Below are 20,642 nucleotides of genomic sequence, written 5' to 3' on the forward strand. Positions count from 1 at the left end.
GAAACAATGAGTCTCCTGCAATTACACGAGTTATACGTCATACGCTACCAGAGGATTGGAAACTTTGAAAAACATTTCGCAAGTGTTTCCTCAGTCAATCATATTGTAACGTAAATGGCCGGCCAGCTTTATGTGATCTAGTTTAAGGATTGACTACTGATTACAGTTTCAAATCGTATATTTGTTGAAGAGCTTGATTAACAAAAACAGTATTCCATGAAATGTTTTTTTTTTCAATGTGAATAGTTTCGTTTCCATGTTACTAAAAACCAGATTGAAAATAGTTTTAAAACGTCTAAGAGTTATAGAGTTCACTTTTGTAAATATATTCCCTGCTTTGGAATACTTCAGTGCATTTTCAGTTGGTCATATGAAGCGTTCCCTTCGTTTATAGTGTCTAGTTTCAAGATATTTCAATGTGATAAATTAGAAACATTTCAAAGAAAATTACAGTAATGAAAGAATCATTTAAACAATTTTTCAAGACAACGTAATCTATATGCCCGTTGTGTGTTATAAATCCTGCTGCACAATATATCTCTGGATTTTTTAGTATTTCCGGATTTTGCAGTTTTAGAAAACAACTATACCGAATGTATAAAACTTCTAATTAAAGTTATGAAAAATATGAACTTAAGTGTTTATATTGATGGTTTTAAAACATTCAAAAATAGCACAGCAAAAGTTTGAAATTTGGATTATAAAGGGTCTTTTATTTCAGCCTGTTTTATCATATTACTAGAAATAAGTGTGTCCAGTTAGGCCTATTTAAAAAATACTTCAACTACTGTTAGAGAATAAAAGTGCATTGTGATTAAATGCATTTGGTTTATTTGAAAATTTTCCGGTAACCAACTCTTGGGTATCCAATCCAGTCGAATAACATAAAAGAGTATATTTGCATCCAGTAGTTTAGAAAAAATAGGCTACGTAAAGAAGGTTTTGAGGTCTTAAAAGAGAAAAAAGAAACTTAAAATACTAAAAAGAAACACCGGTGAATGCATACTTAATTTAAAAATTATAATTTCTGTAATTAATAGTTTATTGAATGAATGAATGTTTATTCCATCAACTGTACATGAAATACACTTAAAATTAATGACAATAGAAAAGCACTAAACAGAATTTTGAAAACAATAGTTTACTAGTTATCTAGCTAAGATATTACTTAAATAATTAATAAGGAATAAAGCCTGCATGGGCATTCAGCCTGTGCGCAGGCTTCAGTTGATAGTCCGCCACGATAACTTAACATGAATCTTTAACTTGATATCTTTAATAGCATTTAATAAATAGAATGTGCTAGAATTTTTAACATAAAATTTATAATTTAAAATAAAAGAAAAAAACACGATTTAATATGAGAACTGGCTTGTTACGTTTAGTAAAAAAATAATTCAGTGTTAGTTTATCTATAATAATGCAACGGCGTCATATCATTGTGTTGGCCCAGGGGAGATCAAGTCAGCATGGTTCTATGTAACAATAGTGTAGTAGTGTGTATTATTTACAAAAACATTTTTTCATAGCTAAGTTGATACAAAAGAATATTAATACACTTTTAGACAAATAAAATAATTTTAAACAATCAAACATAGAATTATTTTTCACACCGTTTGTTTTCTCCGAACTATGAGAAATGTTAATAAAGGAAATTGACTATCTTGCTTCTCTCCTCCGACTTTCTGTTAAATGTTTCTCTTCTCGATAAAAACGAATGCTGTTAAGAGCACAGGTGTAAATATACCTAATAAAAAGTAATAGTAATAAATTGTGATATTGGCATCACATAACCAGCAGAGAATACAGAGCAAGTGTAGCTGCGGTCGCTGGGGCGAGCAAGAAGATACAGACCGCGACACAATGGCAAGAGAGAAGCGTACATCTCCAGAAGTGGAGTGGCCTGCTGTGTTGTGTTGCTCATTGTTGTGGGAAAGGAGCCACTTCCTACTTCTGTAGCCACTTCCGCCTGGAGATGTCATATCCACGAGAAAACACAGACATTCATTCACATTCATTGTCTCACCACTTCTCTCGTACATGAATTCATGCCGTTTCTAAGGTTACATAACGCTGTAGGATGTTTCCTAACTGGTCGTGTAGTTCACTCAACTACTTTATGTACCTGAGGTGGCTGGAATATGACTATTGCACCAAACGTGTCCAAAGGAGAAATATCATTTTAATACTATTATAATCATATAGAGGAAAGGAAGGGATAGTTAAAATCTTAAAATCCGGCTAGAGTTAAATGACCTTCAGTTTTTCCTATAAGAACATTGTTAGAATTGTACGGACTTATTTTGGATCGCAACTCCATGGGATGCTTCATTTTAATCTCTGATTTCACACTTAAAAACTAATCGCCGATAACAGTGCGATTGATCGAAACATTTAGGGTATGATTATTTTTTACCTGTTATTAATTAGTTTAGTAGCTAATATAACGTAAAGGTTCGTTAAATAATTATTGTACAACGAAATTCAGAGGGACATCACTGAATATCTTGATTTATTTTAACTTGTCCATACCAATAAGCGAGCTTGTAAAATATAAAACATCTACAAACGTGAACAATACACACGCCTGCTCTATGATAAGTGGCTAATTAATTAGTTATCATTGTTATAATGATTAGAACTATTTGCCAATGAAGATCTAATAGTAATTATTAAAGGCATTGTTTTCAAATATATGTAGATCTGCTGTGGCCATTTTGAGAGAGAAAGAGAGAGAATTTAACAACCATATATTGATTGGGTATATCAGGGGAAGCGTGTGCCTACCTAATAGGGTATGCCAGATAACCCATCTAGAAATACCCCATCTGGAAGTGGAAGTAAACCCACTGTTTTCTATATAATTATTAACCTATCAACTAGTCGCGCAATTAGTATTTCAAAGGGTGGAGATTACCGGAAGCAGCAAGTTTGTACATACAGACACTGAAAAAACCCCCAGAAACCCCATAATTGTGAGTTATGTCAAGTTTAAATTAGCTGGTTGACAACTGGTATAGGTCTATATTGTACATTTTTACAATATGAGAATACAATTTTCTGTTTTGAAGCGGTCCTTTGAGGACCTCATTTTTGTGGGGAGGTGTTCAGCCCCCATAAACCCTGCTGAGCTACGCTACTGCTTTGAACGAACCCGCTTGGCTTCACATTTCGCCGGTTTATCTGTATTTAGTTTCCGCCGGTTTCGACACAGAAGTAAACAGAAACAATTCGATAGTGGAAACGCCTAACAGGTCCAACCTTGATATCTGTTGTGTTGCACATAACAGAGTATACAGGTCATCACCGCGATAAGGCCTAACCCTCCCATATTACTGATAACTTATTGTCAACAAACATGTAAACAAACCACTCACTAACTCACTACCGCCGCGCCGCGCAGCGCCGTATACGTGTGAACTTTGCCACCGGCCTTTGCACTTATTTTCTGAACTATTCCGATAAACCTTGCAGATATCGGATAGAGGTGGCCTTGAAAGGGCATATCTCTTTCTTACATTATTACTGTTGCTATGTAGGCCTACTAAATCAGCCGGTGGCTGATTTTGGAATACGCCTTCTTCTATTAACACAAGGCCAAGTAACACTGAGTGACTCATCACAAAATCTCCGAAACTAACGTATTGACAAGTAACTTTGTACACGTACATGTTCGTCTTGTCTCTTGTTCGTTAAGAAATTGTCTTGGAAATGTCGAAGCCTAGTTGCGAAATTTGCGAAAAATCGCAATAATTGTAAAAAAAATTTGTTTCAGAACCGTTTAAACATTAAAATTGCTACTATTAGTGTGCTAAATGAATTATATATATGCGTTAACACGGGATTTTCATGTATTCATAACAAACGAAAACTCGTGAAAAGCCTAGTATCGCTTACGTAAACTCACTTCGTAAATATTAGGTTTCAAGACTTGAAATCAAAAATTGAAAACGTTTGCTTACAATGATAAATGTAATGGTGCTCGATAATATCCATATTAAAACCCGCGAGATAACGGGCCTGGTTGAGTGAGGGGGTTAGGGTGCGAAACTTATTCATATCATTGTATCACAGATTTTAACGGCTTCTTAAAAGTTACTTTCATCCTACATTGGAAACATAAAAGACAAAGCCGCAACTAGTATATTATATAATATTAAATCAAATCAAGTGTCTACAGTAAGGTATAGGTAATGTTTTCTAAACATGTCCTACGATGTCAATACTAATTATTTTAAACAATAAAATAAATCATTTTCCTTAAAATTTCACAAAAACAATACACGTTATTTATTGGCACAAACCAGGGCTTTCCTGCAAGAAAAGAGAACATATTACAAAAATCGTCCAAAAACGTGTTTGGTTGACTTTGATTGACACAGCAATTATTATTTTCAGTTTAACAAAATTATAGTCATTTTGGAAGCAAAAAGTTCTAAATCTACACGTACTACTACGCTTCGTAACAAAAACTTAAAATTGCGGACTATTGAATTTGATTTTGTGTCAAGGATATTATTATCAAAAGGAAATTTAAATCTCGAGTAACTAAAAAAGTATTTTAACTACTGTACAACTTATCGATTTGTGTTGTAAAAAGGCCAATAGATAAAATTGAAAGAAATACAATTTTATTGTATGCAATTAATATAACACTTTTATCAATGTATGTTTCTCCACTCTTTCGAAAAATAATATCACCAGCCGATTTCATACAAAAAGCACAATCAATGGTTGACACTTAACGTAACTATTCGATTTAATTTATGTCAAATGTGTTAAGAAACAGAATTAAATTATTATATTTTTAAATAATTAATTCAACGATAATGTTAAATCCTACTATGTTCTTTCAAATTACATTAATTTCATATACTTTTAACATTTGAAAATATTTTATAACGTCAAAATCAAACGAGAATATTTTCCATTTGATATCATAGGCCAAGATTGATAAGTTAACACCAGAATATGAAACACAGTGTATACAATTATGTTACAAAAAGTTTGCAAAAATATTTTTTAACCAAAGAAAATTCATATCTAGATATCCCACCGAAGTTAGTTATCATAATTCGCAAGTGATGCGTTATGTCACGCTAATTGTAGTTCCCAGGTCTGGCCATCGGATGGCGTTATGTTAAGTGTGACAGAGGGACTTTTATGAGTTTGTAACTAAGCGCAAATTTTGCATGTTGCACACAGAATTGTTTCCACTAAAATTCAGCAAAATAATGTAACTCTGTCTATGTTGCACCGACGAACAGTATACGGTAATGTATAGTACACTCCATGTTGCAAAACGCGTCTTCTCCTCTAACAACTAGCCGCAGTGACGACGTAACTCGACACCACAAAACTGTGCAACTCACTCCAGCCAGTGCGGTGTCCTGCCTACTGAGTCCGACAGAAGCATTAGGCTGTGGTTTGGTTAATCCTTGTTCATCCTGACAAAGGAACAGCGTCATCCTTACCTAGGCCTTCTAACCCTGTGCCACATCTATCGCTGTGAAAAGCTGGCTGTACTGAAGGCCTTCTTGATCTTAGTTCCATAATATAAATTTCAGTTTTACGCCTTTATTTTTAGTCGTAGAATCATGGGAGATGAATAAATTCAAATATATAATTGATACGCATTCAACAATTAAAAAAAATTGTTCGATATTTTCATTGGTTATACAAATAAGAATATGGCACAATTTTTTACTAATTGGTTAAACGTTAAAAATATCACACCTTATTAAAAACTAAAAAAGTGCTTATTTGTCGTATTTTTAAGATGAGACCTTTACACAATTTTATAATAAAAAATAAGAGATTGAAAGCTTTTAAATTGTTCTCTCCAGATAAAACTCAAAGGACATTTCAATAGTCAGCTCTGAACAACTGTTTCGTCCATTAAATGTTCTTGATGGTGTTCGTCGATTGAGTCCAAAATCTATAGTGGCGAGTATCCAAAATATACTGTGACATACAACACCCTAGAGAAGATCCTCTTCTACCGGTATGTAACATAGTACGGAAGCCGTGCTGTGGAATTTGAACCCAAAAATACTAGCTTGTTCCACATCATTAAAACTTGCAAGCGTGTGTCTTTAAAATTACTGTAAGCAGATTCATTGGTTTTGAAAGTTCCTCCTACCTGCTGGAAGACGAAGTTGACGTCGGTGTCGTGAAGGTCTACGTCCCGGCCGCCCTCCAGGATAACCACTCCTCGAGGCGCCTTGGTGCGTAGACAGTCCCACAGACGCCGCCTGTTCAGAGCGAAGAGCTCCATGGGAACGGCAAGTGTGTGCTCGCCCATCGTGAAAAAAGCTCTGCAACACAAACATATGTAAAAAAGGAAATATTTAGACTCTGCTTTCAGTATGTAGGTCCAAAATTCTTTAATAAATTGCCTATTAATATTAGATCAATAGATAAATTAAACCTTTTCAGCAGTAGTGTATTTGACTGGTTAATTGAAATAGATGATGTTAGATTTTTTAATAGAGTCATTTGGTGAAGTTAAAAGTTACTGTTTATTTTATATGAAAATTAATTTGGTTTCATGTATCAATTGTATATAGATAGATGGTTGTTGTGTATGTATAATGTAGGTCTACTATGAGTTATTGAATGCATGTACATGCATTGTGTAATAGTGAATGTGCTTTAATAGCGCATTGATCTTTCTATGACAGAAGTTATTTATATGTTTATAATGTTGATTTGTTTTTAATGTACTATGTTTGTTGCTATGTTTTTAATTTGGTTTTGTTTTATTTTTAAATTCGAATTTTATAAAGAGAATAGCCTACTAATTGTTATGTTGTTTTTACTGTCAATATGAGACAATGTTTATTCTGACATTATATGGAAAATAGTTCGAATTATTTTTATATTGTTTTTATTTTTTGTATTCTTGTTTTTAGTTCATTTGTAGTTTCAGGCACCTCGGAGAGTGGCCAGCATGTAATTTAATACAACTGAACTCAAAAAGTACTGTTAAGTTTATTTTATTTTGTTAAACCTAATCACACTACTGGACATGTGATTAGGCTATTCCTAAGATTTTATTTTTGTAACGTTTTTGTACTTTTTTTGAAGGAATAAATCATTATTCTCTCATCATATTTTCAATGTGTGAGGCGGCTAGTACTGAGATACACCAACGATCTTGCAGCTGCTATTACTGTAATTATTTGTTTGACAATTTCAAATGCTGACATTTGTTAGTGCTCTGACAAGAAGTTGATGATGGATTAGGAGGAGCCAGCTCTTTCGAGAAGTTGTTACACTGACTTGTAATTAGGCCTAAGACATAAAATATAATCTTCGAAGTTGTTGATAGAACAGTGGATAAAAATAAATTTGCAGACAAGACGAGACCACAAAAAGTTTAGCTCCATAGCAAACGTTTTGTTGAACGGAATCTAGCCCTTCTCTAGGCCTATTAGTGCAGTCATTGAAGCGAAAAATACGGTCTTACCTCCGAATTTTTTTACTGTGAACCGATTTGCATGAAAATTTTGGAATTAGACTCATCTTACCCTTAACTTCAAAAGTGAAAAATGATCTGAACTCCGCCTATTTTTTTGGGGGGGGGGGGGTGTAAACAACCCCTTAATGTAAAAATTGACATTGAGCAATTTTATCGCTAGAACACATGTCTAAGAGTAAGTGGTGAAATTGTAAAGTGTTTTTTAACACAATTACCTCATATTAAAATAATTTTAAACCCCTTGAAAATCTTACAACCCTTGCAAAGAACCCCTAAATTGAAAAAAACCACAAAAAATACTTTGGTATGACATAAAAGATGTAAGTATAGAGTAAGTAATATTTTATATTCTCTATAGTAATTATCAAATTTTTATCCCCTTTCAACCCTTAAAAACTACCTCTCGATAAAAAATTGTTAACATTTTTTTTATAAAATGAAAAAGTATTTAAATATTATTTCCACATTCTCGAAAATGATTATCATATTCTTAAGCTTTTCTACCCTTAAAACTACCCCTAAATTAAAACAGTAAATAATATATGATTACATAATTTAAAAAAATTTACTTTAGAGTAAAACATTTCTATTTATTAAATAAAAAATTTACAAATTATATAAAATTTACTCAAATGTGTTTATATATACATATAAGAACGTTGGTATGTATTCATGCCTACGTTTCCAAAATATATGAGCCATATTATGTATATATATACACATTAAAATAGTTTTGGGTCTCTATTATGCTGCGTACTTTCACATTGCTCCAAATATTCACACTCCGAAATTTTCAGTTACTAAGTATAAAAATATATGATAAGTTTTTGGACCACAACTCCTTCAATTTTCATGCTATCAAAATTTATAAAAAACCATTGTAAAGGTAATTAAGAGAGCTACAATATCCTTCATTGAAATATTTCTCACTTTTTCTCAAACGGTGAAGGGTTAAAGGGCTTAACAGAGGCTGTGATTGCGCTGCCACGCGCTCTTTAAACGATCATATCTCCGTCAATTTTTGTGTGTCAAGAAAAAGCAAAGAAACCAAATTGTTTGTCAGAAAAATACCTAAATTTTTCATCCCTACACTTTTATACGTATCTGTAGTCATTTTTGAGATATTATGAAAAAAGGTGGTTTTTTTTAAATTTGAAATTGTTTTTAATCGTGACTTTTTGGAAAAATATGTGTCCAGAAGCAGCAAAACTGATACAATCTATCAAACTCTTCATAATAAAGTTAATTCTAGGCGGAATCCGATTAATTTTTAATTTTGGTGGAAATGGCACTTATGAAAACCCATTGATTTCAAAGAAAAAAACATTAGATGCTCCTCTTATTTGCAATACAGCTCACTTACTTTACGTGCTAAAGACGTTTAATAGTGCTCATTTTAAAGCTTATTTCAAGCACTAGAAAACCCTTTTTTATTAGAATGCCTAAAATGCATCTGCTCGCCGCTAGATGGCATTGACAACATCGATGAAATTTCAGACAAAATATAAAACGGCTTTGATCTTTAATATCTAGCTTAATATTGCACTTAGAATACTTTTATAAAAAACCAAATTGTTTATTTTATTACCTGCTACAATTTTGTTCTTTATAAAACTTTCGATAAAACGTTTATTTTGGAGATATTTGCAAAAAAACCGATGAAAAACGTGACAAAAATGCGAATTTTCAATTGCCAGTAACTTGAAAAGTATTGGATTTTTCGAAAAACTTTATTGGTGGTTTTTTTGTTTAAAATGATGCCTTCTATCGATATCCGAGGTTATTTTTGAAACAAAAAAAATTCACCCCCGAGAAGGGGTGGCAACCACTCCCAGGGTGGTTTGCGGAGTTCAAATCATTTTCACTTTTGAAGTTAAGGGTAAGATGAACCTAATTCCAAAAATTGTATGCAATTCGGTTCACAGTAAAAAAATTCGGAGCAATAATGCTTCAATGACTGCACTATATTGTTGAGCCAGAGAAAGCATTCAAACATATCAGTGACGATAGCTTTTATCAGTTAATTAGGATTTTTTTAGTTGGTAAAAGAATATACGGCAGTAAGGACATTTATTATAAAATTTCTAATTTTCAATGGGGCTTTTTGATCCGCTGCCAACTGAACAGACCGTGTCATAGTGCAACGTTACCATGCCTGTAAGGTTTTGCGTAAACTGCCACACTTGTATGTTTTAATATTGTGAGTTAGATATATCTGGTCATAATGGACTAGGGAATTACTCGTAACATGTAATTCAAAGCATTGGTGAAATTAAAATGCATCTTTTGAGTTATAAACCTGCAACAAAATTTATGACGGAATTCTTTCATTCCATACTACATAGCTCCTCTAGTACTGTACTCTAGGATTGGTCATCAGTATACTGTAGAGGTTGTGAACTCGGAGAGAGAAACGAAACAACCCCTAGAGTGATAATATACCCTTGTGTGTTCAGGACTCACTCTTGACTCTTGAGCTAGCCATTGCATCTTGTTGATCCTATCTTGTTTACTTCTCTCCTCCATCAAGGGACCGTGATGACTAGACAGAAATAGTTTGCTCAATAGCACACCACCACAGCTTTGATATCATAGAAGGTACTTAAAATTTATGAAATATTTTCTCCTGATTAACAAAAAAAGCCCAGTATAGTTATAAAACATTTACTAGGTACAACAAACTATTTTGAAATTGTTATTACAATTCCAACGAAATCTGTCAGTGCTAGCAACACAACACTTTATATTAACGCACATGCCGGGAGCAACAAACATGTCAAAAGAGCTGATTCCTCTAAACAGGTGTCATTTTGTTTATATTAAAATTAAATTTTTGACGGTTGAGAGGCATAACTGTTTTTTGTAAATTGAGTTATACCCTTTTTTTAGCTTTATTTATTTGTCATAACCTATGTGCACAATTTGAAACCAGTAGTTTTTCACTGTTATCTGTACATTATGAATATATTTTCAAATATTCTACTAACAACATTTAAAATCAGATATATATATATATATATATATATATATATATATATATATATATATATATATATATATATATAGCCTAAACACACACACACATAGTAAGCTATTACTTCGTATATTTATTAATATCACTAATTCTTATTTAAATACGCCACAGAGCAATAACATTGATTATTAGTTGTTTACTATCTCCTCACAACAACATGTATTACTGTAAACTCTATTGTGCTATAACGTTTTTGTTATCTTGATAATTCTTGTTCTTTAATACGTCTTCTTGAGAAATAGATAAATACGTCTTTTAGTAGAAATGTTATAAACGGCCATAATTTTGAAACCAGTCAACACATTTTTACCAGTACATTCAGTTATAAAGAGTGAAGCATCCTGTATATAGCCTACTCGTATGTTTTACAGAGCTAGAAACCTTATACAAATTATTTAAGTTTACTGTGTACATTTAGTAATGTACTGTAAAACATTAATACCATACAGAATATAATGTAAAATGGTTTTCATTTTGTAAAGTGGTTTAATGATTTTACTATATTATACAAAAGTTAATTTAAAATGACCAACGCAAAGTAAATAAATAACTTATACGACAATTGAGTAACTTAAATACGTTGTAGAGATCTCCTCCTGCTTATCTATACTATTGTTTACATTTAATACTGGAACCCGTTTTTAAACGATTACAAGATAGTGTGTCTTATGAAATAATTAAGCTGTTTAACTGTCTACCTGCGGATATGAAAACACAAGATAATCTCAAGACAGAGCTAAAAATGGCTTTTTAAACATTCCTTTTATTCTATTAACGAATTTTTGAACTAGAGAACTTTGAACCATCATTATGGTTAACTTTAACTTACCTAACAAGACCATTACTATAACATAATTACTATATTATGCCACTGTTTTTATTGACGCTTTTTTAATTCTCTATGAATTGTACAAATAAGGTATATTGTCTATTATTTTTCCAGAAGCATAGCTGATGCTAAAATGTTAATACAACTGTATATAATGTTAAGACGATTGTACACAACCTAGACCAGGCTACAACTCAGGCCGGAGTCATGATACTGTGACGTAACAAGACTCGTCCGACCGAATTAGCGAGCGCTCGGTCGCTTATTGTAAATATGTATATTATAATAAAACTTTTGAAATTAAATGCCATTCTTGCTAGAGAACATGTTTCCTTTTTTTAAACACTGACACAAATACTTTGAATCTTTCATAAAAACAAAAGTTTTTACAGAGTTCGGTAACAACAGACCACATAACAAAAAATATCAAAACACACACACACACAACTTTTATTCTAAGAGATTTATTTTTATTTTATTCTTGCAAAATCATTATTAAAACACAAAGATAATTATTTACACAAAATGTAGTATCTAACAACACTAAACTACTTTCAAAAGCCATGTATAGTTCAGGAGTTTTATGATGAAATTGTCTTAATCTGTAAATTTTTCATTAATGTGAGGATTGTCAATTCAAAACTGTTATGTTTCAGCTGTAATTTTTAACCTATTCCATCTTTCTAGCTTGATTCTGAGAGATGGTAGAGAAGTTTAAAGTTTCAAAAACAGGTCAATTTTGAGTTTTTACAATCTTTAACAAGGCGTTATTTTGAAACAAGAAAAGATATCGAGTTGAAATTGGTAATTTCTTAGTCCAACTGAGGTATGCCAGTATACAAAATGTCATTAAAATCTGAGATAGTACGGTGGGACTTTTAAATTTTAACTCAATATGGAATGACTCGAGGAATAAATAAATTGCATTACCAAAATCACAGAACATGTAACATGTTGATATAAATGGCTTACATTTTATTTGAACAAATGTTAGGTAGCCTATATAATACCATAGTATCGTTAGTTGATTACTTTTTAATGGGTTAACAATCTGTGGTTTTACTCATTTTTAGAATGTTTAACATATACATCTCAGTATTTGTTGTGTTCCTTAATAACTAAAAATAAACGTATAAATCCATTTTTAATATTGAAAACATTCATGATACTGAACATCACCGCTTACCAACTCCACCAAGATGATCTTACACCTCGATCATACGGCCATCCATCACCTACGCCGGCCCTGTTTCGTACAACTAGCTGGCCACTACCCCCAGGAAACAGCCCGAATCATTCCCCTACTTGTTATCGTCTCGACTCAATTTATTACTGTTACAATCTCCCCCAACACTAAAGCGTATGCTACAATACTCTGATGTTTCTGCTTTCAAGCAGTCATTGAGACATATGTTTCAGAAGCTGCTTTGAGAGACTCCACGCAGTGTTCCACGTTGAGGTCAGGTTGAGACACTGAGTTGAAATTTTGTTATTTTTCATAGTCCAACTGGAGTGTGCCAGTATACCAAGTTTCATTAAAATCTGAGTTGATGAGGTAAAATGACTGTGTTGATTAGATATGGAATGACCCCCTTATAAATTGAACAAATCAATCCGAATTACTTATTTTAAAGGTAACTAAAACAAACCCGAGTTAAAAATAATTGTAACGCTCTTTCCACCAGCATTTTTACTTAATGAGTGAAAATATAATAAACAATAATAAGAGAAAATATATACAATTAAATATGTAAACAGCATGAGTTATCATTAGCATTTTTACTTTTGGAGTACTAAAAAATTAACTTCCTATGAAAAAAACAGCCCTAAAATCTTTATTTAAAGATTAAACAGAATTAACAAATTAAGACGCGTTTAACATTATATAATTACTGAAATATAAATTCAAACGAAGAAAAATAGTGTATTACTGTACAAGATTGGGAAATATTTCTAATTTTTAGTGACTCTAGTAGATCACTACGTTTCGAGGATTGGAATTCTCTATTCAGGGTCAAAAACTTAATACACAACTTTTTACTTGCTAGTTAATCACCATATATTTATTTGATTTAGTAAAACATAACGATGGCAAATATCCTAAATATTGTTATCCTTTCAAATCAACTATCGTCAATAACTAATTTTAAACAATACAGACCCGCCAGTCGTAGCAATGCACGAACATTATCAAAGGTATTAAGACTATCTATCACACACTATAGGGTCTGATCACGATGCCCGAGAATGTTATTATCGTTTGTATTTAGAGTTGTGGCAACTTGTTACCAGTCATAAATTATTTCATACATTTTGGTCAGCTAGGCTGATCAGAGAAAATTTTTCGATCGTTAAGGGTTTGAAAAAATTCCCACAATTTTACAGGTTGATTTAAATGTCCTGCAAAATTAAATACACACTTTATGATAAATTAACACCATGCATGAAGAAATGATTAATATCGGACCTTGAATTGTAAGATCGAGCCGAGATGTACGTGAACTCACGACTCGACCCAGAAGTTAGACCGAGTTCTCTCGTCAAGACCATCTTAGGAGAGATTCGTCTAACATTGTCTAAGATTGTGCGATGGCGTCCACGGTGACGAAAACCCGCGATCATCCTCCCTCTTGAATTTAAGAATCTGGCACTAGCGAACATTTGAAGCAAACTGAAAGATTACACTTCAAATAATGTCCGTGATCAGTTACGTTTATTCCACAGTTAAATTATAGTCCTAGACTGTTTTAAATTAATACCTTAAATATCATTAATAGTTTGCCTTGTAAATTAAACTCAAATAAAATCTTTTTAAATAGATTCTACGGAGTTATGAGAAAATGAAAGGCCTTATTACGTGAAAGTAAAGAATTTGTTAACAACTACTTGTTTATCTTGTGACTGTTTTAAGTGCTATCTATGAAAATGAATCACAACTCCTCGTGATCAAAACGGAAAGTTACTACGTGGGCGGAGTCGTTACAAGAAAGTTTCAAACGTGGCTGATTTTTACTAGCTTATAAAAGCCTTGCTATTATTGCAAGTGTAGTGCCTAATCTTAAAGAAATTATGTCACAATTTCTAAAACATAAATCATTACAACCTACTTTTTGAAGCTTAATCTCATGGAAAATTACAACAGAGCTAACAGGATATTTTGAACTTTTTTTTGTTAAACACACTGAATTGTTTTTAAATTTTACCGTGAGATTTCCCCAACTTACCACGGAATGGAAGCAATATTATGTAACCCTTAAAACTAAACAATTTCTGTTAGGTAAAATATTCAAATTCGACAACAAAACGCAGCGTTTGGCTTTTTTCAATTATAATCAATTTCTTCCAAAGGAATCAGTTTCTTTCGGCCACCAAATATTTAATACATAAAAGATGTTACGTAATACAATAAAAACATTAATAAAACTTTCCTGAACATAAAAACTTTTAAAAGCTGGATACTTACTTTGAAGAGCCGGACGTCGCCATGTTGAATACGACAGTTGAAGTAAACAGACTCCCACCACCTCCACTCTCACAGCTGATCCACTAACTGACTCAATACAACCACTGCCTTGACAACCACTAGTCAGTTTAAGAAAGTAGTTTCAATATTTAAAGAAACCCGTGTTTATTTTAAACCAATACTAGAAGATAATTATTGAGATTTTAAATAACTTTAAAGGCAGCTTGAATCTTTTGGTTTAGTATATTATTTATATAAATCAAATGTAAATAATTTCTATAAGTAATCTACAAGACAACTTTTTTCTTCTTCGCCATTTAATATTTTTCATATATTATGTTAGTTTGTTGATTACAAAATTTATTTTAGTAAAACTTTGAAAACAAAGAGCCAAATCTTATGGTCTTCACAATATAATGGATTATAAAATCAATGCCCATTACTTAAGATTCAAACGAAATAGTTTACAGGTTTGATATTTTTACAGATTTGACATTTTCGTTGATTATTTCTTTAAGTTTAAAAATAATAGGCTATGATGATTTAGGAAACATAAATAAAGGCAAAAAGACTCTTAAATGCCAATTTATTAGTTAACTCAATACAAACTTAAACAATATTTCAAATGCATTAAAACATGCATAAAATATTCTTTAATAAAATCAGAACATTCTTTCTTAATTGAAAAAAGTACAGTAGCCTTTAATTATTTACATGAAATTGATTAAACAACTCCCAAAATTGATAATTCTATAGACATGAATAAATTCTAATTAATTAAAATGCAACATATGCGAGGCAAAAAATAAAAACATTACCCAAAATTAAGAGTGCTTTGATGATATTACAAATAAATTCTCGAAGGCTAGATACCTTATAAAGATAAGGACCTTCTTGAAAAAAAGTTGCTAAGAAAATTTAACATTTTTCAATAAGCAAGAAAATATTTTTATACATTTTAATACATTAATTTTGTTTAGCCATTAATAATGAAACAGGAAATAATTGAAAGTTGTACCTCAAACCTCTAAATAAAATCGTAGTAACAAATTAGTTTGTTGTTATTGACTAACTGTTATACTTATATAAAAATAATAATTATATGAACCTGACCTATAATGAAATATAAAATTACAGCAATCTAATCTTAAGTTTTTTTCTTAACAGGCCTATTTATAAACAAACTTCATGACTATTAAAGTTAATTGGTTCTTGGGGAATACCAAACAAAATTCTCCTTTCATACAGACTGCTTGTAATGCATACAAGTAGGTACATATATCAACAGGTAACTTATCATTGATAAGTCACTGTATAAAATGCATATGTTATGGTAAACTGATCAGTTAAATAAAAAAAACACACAGGGAAACCCCTTTCCGGAAAAAAATTCAAGAATGCCTAAACATTTGCAACTGAACTCTGAAAAAGACAATTGAGACCAAAGACAATTGATACCAAAACAACTCGCTATTTAACATAAATTTAAAGAAAATCATTTATATAGAAAATCATAAAATTCTAAACACTGAATAAAAAAAATTCACCCATCAATAACTATGCTAAAATAGGCCTATTTACAAAGAAGCAGAATTTGTTGGCATATTGACGTTACGGAACAGATATGCTAACTGTAACTTAGCAAGTTTCAAAAAAATGTTGATCAAATTAAATCATGTTTGATTAAATAAAGAAAATAAGGAAGCATTAGCCTATTATTACAGTCTGTGGCATTATAAATACAGTAGATCCAAGAGAAGTGACTAGCCAAAAAACTTTGGTTTGTTTATTCATAATAAATTCAAATAGGCCTATCAAATATTTGTGTTCAGCAATTATTAGCCAACAGTATTTAATGTAGGTCTTGATAATTTTATTTATCATGATAAAATATATTACGCTGTGATACGTGATAGTTAAATTATGTAAAACATGACAAAAAAAACCGCAGGTCACAGAAAACTTAATTGTGTTAAAATTAAAACAACTATAATCCAAATTAAATGCAAACAATTCAATCAAATTATGAATAATTTTGGAAAATAACTCTGTGTGAAATATAACTCGTGTACAGTAACTTATTTAAGAGTTTGTAACTTCAATGACAGATTTTTATAAACACAAAATATGTTTCTATAGTAATTTTAGGCATTATCACTGATAAGCTGATATGCAGGCTAGTATTTTAATATATGATAAGGCTGAATTTTTAAACTGAAGTAAGTCTTCCAATATTGTATAACACTGATTAGGCCTGAGCTTATTAAATATTGGAGACACAGCCAAGTTCCTACAGAAATGTTTGTAATGTGAAACATAAATCAAAATAATAAAAAAAAACTTGCTTATAAAATAGGCTCTACTCAAACATTCAAGTATATTTATTAATTACTAAAACGTAAATTAATAGTACATATCTAATTAAATCTTGTTACTGATAATCAATAAGCCTATTGGCCTTTAAAATTTAAATTAGGCCTAATTTATTTTAATTCAACCTTTTGTAACAATAAAAACTAATTCAATTTTCTGAAACTAAATCAATTTTAAAAAATCTTACAAGCTAGAGGAATAATTTAATCTTATTTATGAAATAAATTTACAAGAGAAAACTAATGGAGAGAATAGGCTACGAATTATAACACAAAAAATTATAATGGGACAAATTTAAACTTCTGAGATACTGTACGAAGAACAATTAAAATTTATTAAGCGTAAATTGCACTGGGTCTACACTAACAATAGGCCTACCGAAGGGCTGATGAAGCTTTCACCCTCCTTATCCAAAAATACTACTCCGACCCAGCTACTTTGGCAAACTCACTCCTGGCTTCACCAACTCGTATCACAAATAACAACAACGAACAGCAAAACACTTTACTGAACTAAATTCGGTTGTTGCACATAGCAGGAACTCCAAATCGACCTCCAAAGGAGTGGACAGATCTGGAAATAAACAGGAACTTCGGTACTCCATGCTAGGGCGTATCATTGCTGGCACAACTTCATCGGGCTCCTAGAAGATTCTTCGTCGGATTCGTAGATGTACCTCTGCTTCGGCCAAAATCCTTTCTGAAGTCTTCGAACCGCTTCTTTAATCAAGCTGCCATCTCGAATTAAGTCCTGCAGTAATTCATAGGGATCGTCCGTTTCTGCACTTTTCGATTTTTTATTATAACAGGAATGTACACTACACGATTTAATTCCTGATGATAGTACACACGATTTACAGTTGCTGTCCGACCACCTACTGGGAATTTGGTAAGGTGAAGGTCGTGAAGTCCTTTGCGTTTGTTTAGACTTGTAGCCCGATAATCGTAAATTTTCCTTCATTTCAGAAACGAGTTCTTCCATATCGCGGGCTAGAAAGTCCTGTGTAGTCGAAGCGTCCGATGACGAAAGCACACACGCTTCTTCAATACTGGGCATTTTCAAAATCTAAACACTGAACCACAACAAACGGTAGTCCGCACTCTCTCGAAACTGGATATTGAATGGGTCAGACGACTAGACGGTCTGTTATTGTTTTGCTAACGTTCACGTGCTCTGCCCCACGACACCTTCATCCGCACAAAGTAGTCCCACTCATTCAGTAAGTCAGTTTCAACTGCTGTAACTTTCAAAAACCATTGTTAAGTTTTTAATGGTAATATTAGTAGTATAAAATAGAATACTGCATTTAATCTAAAGTGACAGGTATAATTTTACAATGTAAACAAGCTGTTTTGGAAGTGAGTTCGCGGATTGATTTAAACTCAAGGTTACTCCACCCCGTAACATCTCTGTGACGTCAGACAGCGTGTGAACCAACTCACAACATAGGGAGGGGATACCAACACAACAAATCAAGCCAACTATTTACAGTACAGTTGAGTTCAAGAGTTGTTTTAAATATTGCGAAATATACCTGCAAATGGACGAGGTTATCTTTTCTAAAACTTGTCTTATGTTGACAAGCCGTGAAAATATACAATCTAATATAATATTGTTTTGAAAACTATTAACATTTTCAATAAATCAGTATCAACATGAATTATTTTAGGCTAAGTAAAATATTGTTATCATGCACTTGTGTTCAAACAAATTCTACATTCAAACAAATAGTTTATGCAATACAAATATTTGACTATTATAGTTAGGTTTGTACATAATGTGTACAAAATAGTACACATTTTAGTTTAGTGTTTGCAGATCTTTATATAGGTACCACAAACAAGAATATAAAATAGTGCTAAATACAGTGTACATCATTCAACAACTAGATTGCATTGAAAATCATCATGAGTAATCTTGAAGAGAATGCTTTACAGTTTAGATTATTTAGCATGTTTACTTATTTCTTATGCAAAAATAAAGATTACTATATTTGTAAATTATAAGATAACAATTTAAAGTAATAAGGGGTTTATAAAAAATGTTAATTGTTGTTACAAAACCATGTGTGTAAGTAAAAAAGCTCAAGACAATTGAAAGTTTTGAGATTTTAAAAGATTACCTTGCATACCAAATTTGAGTAAAATCAGTTCTTTGTACACAATTGTCCCTAAGTTGCCTGTGATCCATGTCCAGACAACACAAACAACAAATTTGTTTTGAAAATCTTTGTTGTTCTGTATTAGGACCTCAGAAATAATTTGAAATGTATTCATCCAAAATATTATTTTGGCATGAAAAGAATTCTTGCTGCCCATAAATTTACGCATTGAATGATAAATTAATTAAAATGATACTGCACTGTTTTTCATAACGCCTTCAATGTAAGATAAACAATAATAATACACTGTAGTCCACAAACAGCTTTCAAAATATTTGAAGGCATTCAGATGAAAAATCTTATTTACTCTAAATTAATAATTATTTTGTAAGATCATTATGTTCATACAAATAATTATTGTTATGTTACAAGTTCAGTTTCTTGTATAACCAAATTATAACATCATTACAGGTTCAATTTTAGACTGGTACAAAATTAAATATATATACTTCAAATCACTGTACATAAATTAATTTTTGTTTAAATAATATCGCCAACATTTATACTTCTTAGATAATTCTATAAAGCAGTTTTTGAGTGATAAAAACACAAATATCCAAATTTATAATATTTAAGATTTATAATGTGGGAAAAGGTCATCCTAGGTCATTGTGCCAAATTCTACCTTCAGTTGTCATTACAGGTAAGTATACTGTATACTGTTTCCTTTGTAAACTGTTGTAGATACTCAGAAAACAGTTGAGATAAAAAACTTAAATTTGGCACAATTATTGTTCTTATAATCTCAAATAAGAGAAAATTATTATTAGATTATCATATCAATTTTCAAGATAGAGGACTGAAATTTTTAAAACATTATTATGTAAAAACAATAAGATTGACAATTTTAAAAAACCCATAAAAGTTATAAATTTAATTACAAATATGTTGACAAATAGAACATAAACATGTTATATAATATAATTAAATTTATATTATACACTTAGTTTATTTTATAACAATTGGTTTTCTCTTTTTATTGTAAAAACTCAGTTTTAATTGTATACAAATATTATTACTTTGTAGAAAACCTCTTTAGTGTTGAAAGCCAGAATTCTTTAAACAAATTTCCATAGTTTTAAACCACAGCACTAGCTTCAGTTATTCCAACACCTAAATGCATTCCTTTTTTAGTTAGTGAGCTGTAAAGTCTTTCATATGATCCCATAGAAAATAGTGTAACAGGTAGAGATCTGCGGATGTGGCTGTCAAATTCCAATTTACTGGGTCACCATGACCAATCTACTGGTTTACATAATTATGTGTTGTCAAGTGTCCTCAAATCATGATTCCAAAATG

General features: G+C 31.5%; 1 protein-coding gene across 2 annotated transcripts in view; it reads right to left on the reverse strand.

Annotated features, from left to right (window-relative positions):
* LOC124354730 (xaa-Pro dipeptidase) overlaps positions 1–14,933 on the reverse strand; it is a 163,781-nt gene extending 148,848 nt beyond the window's left edge. Inside the window, exons 1-2 of one of the 2 annotated variants that reach the window (XM_046805389.1) lie at positions 14,810–14,933; positions 6,143–6,317 (exon numbers count right to left, since the gene is read on the reverse strand). In XM_046805389.1, coding sequence (XP_046661345.1) covers positions 6,143–6,317; positions 14,810–14,832 — 198 coding nt within the window. In that variant the 5' untranslated portion in view covers positions 14,833–14,933. Of the gene's footprint in view, positions 1–6,142; positions 6,318–13,813; positions 13,956–14,809 lie in introns of those variants that run through there. The other variant, XM_046805388.1, reaches the window with a different exon arrangement.
* Positions 14,934–20,642: the final 5,709 nt, after the last annotated feature.

This window comes from Homalodisca vitripennis, chromosome 2 (assembly GCF_021130785.1).
Source record: "Homalodisca vitripennis isolate AUS2020 chromosome 2, UT_GWSS_2.1, whole genome shotgun sequence".
Taxonomy (NCBI): Eukaryota; Metazoa; Arthropoda; class Insecta; order Hemiptera; family Cicadellidae; genus Homalodisca; species Homalodisca vitripennis.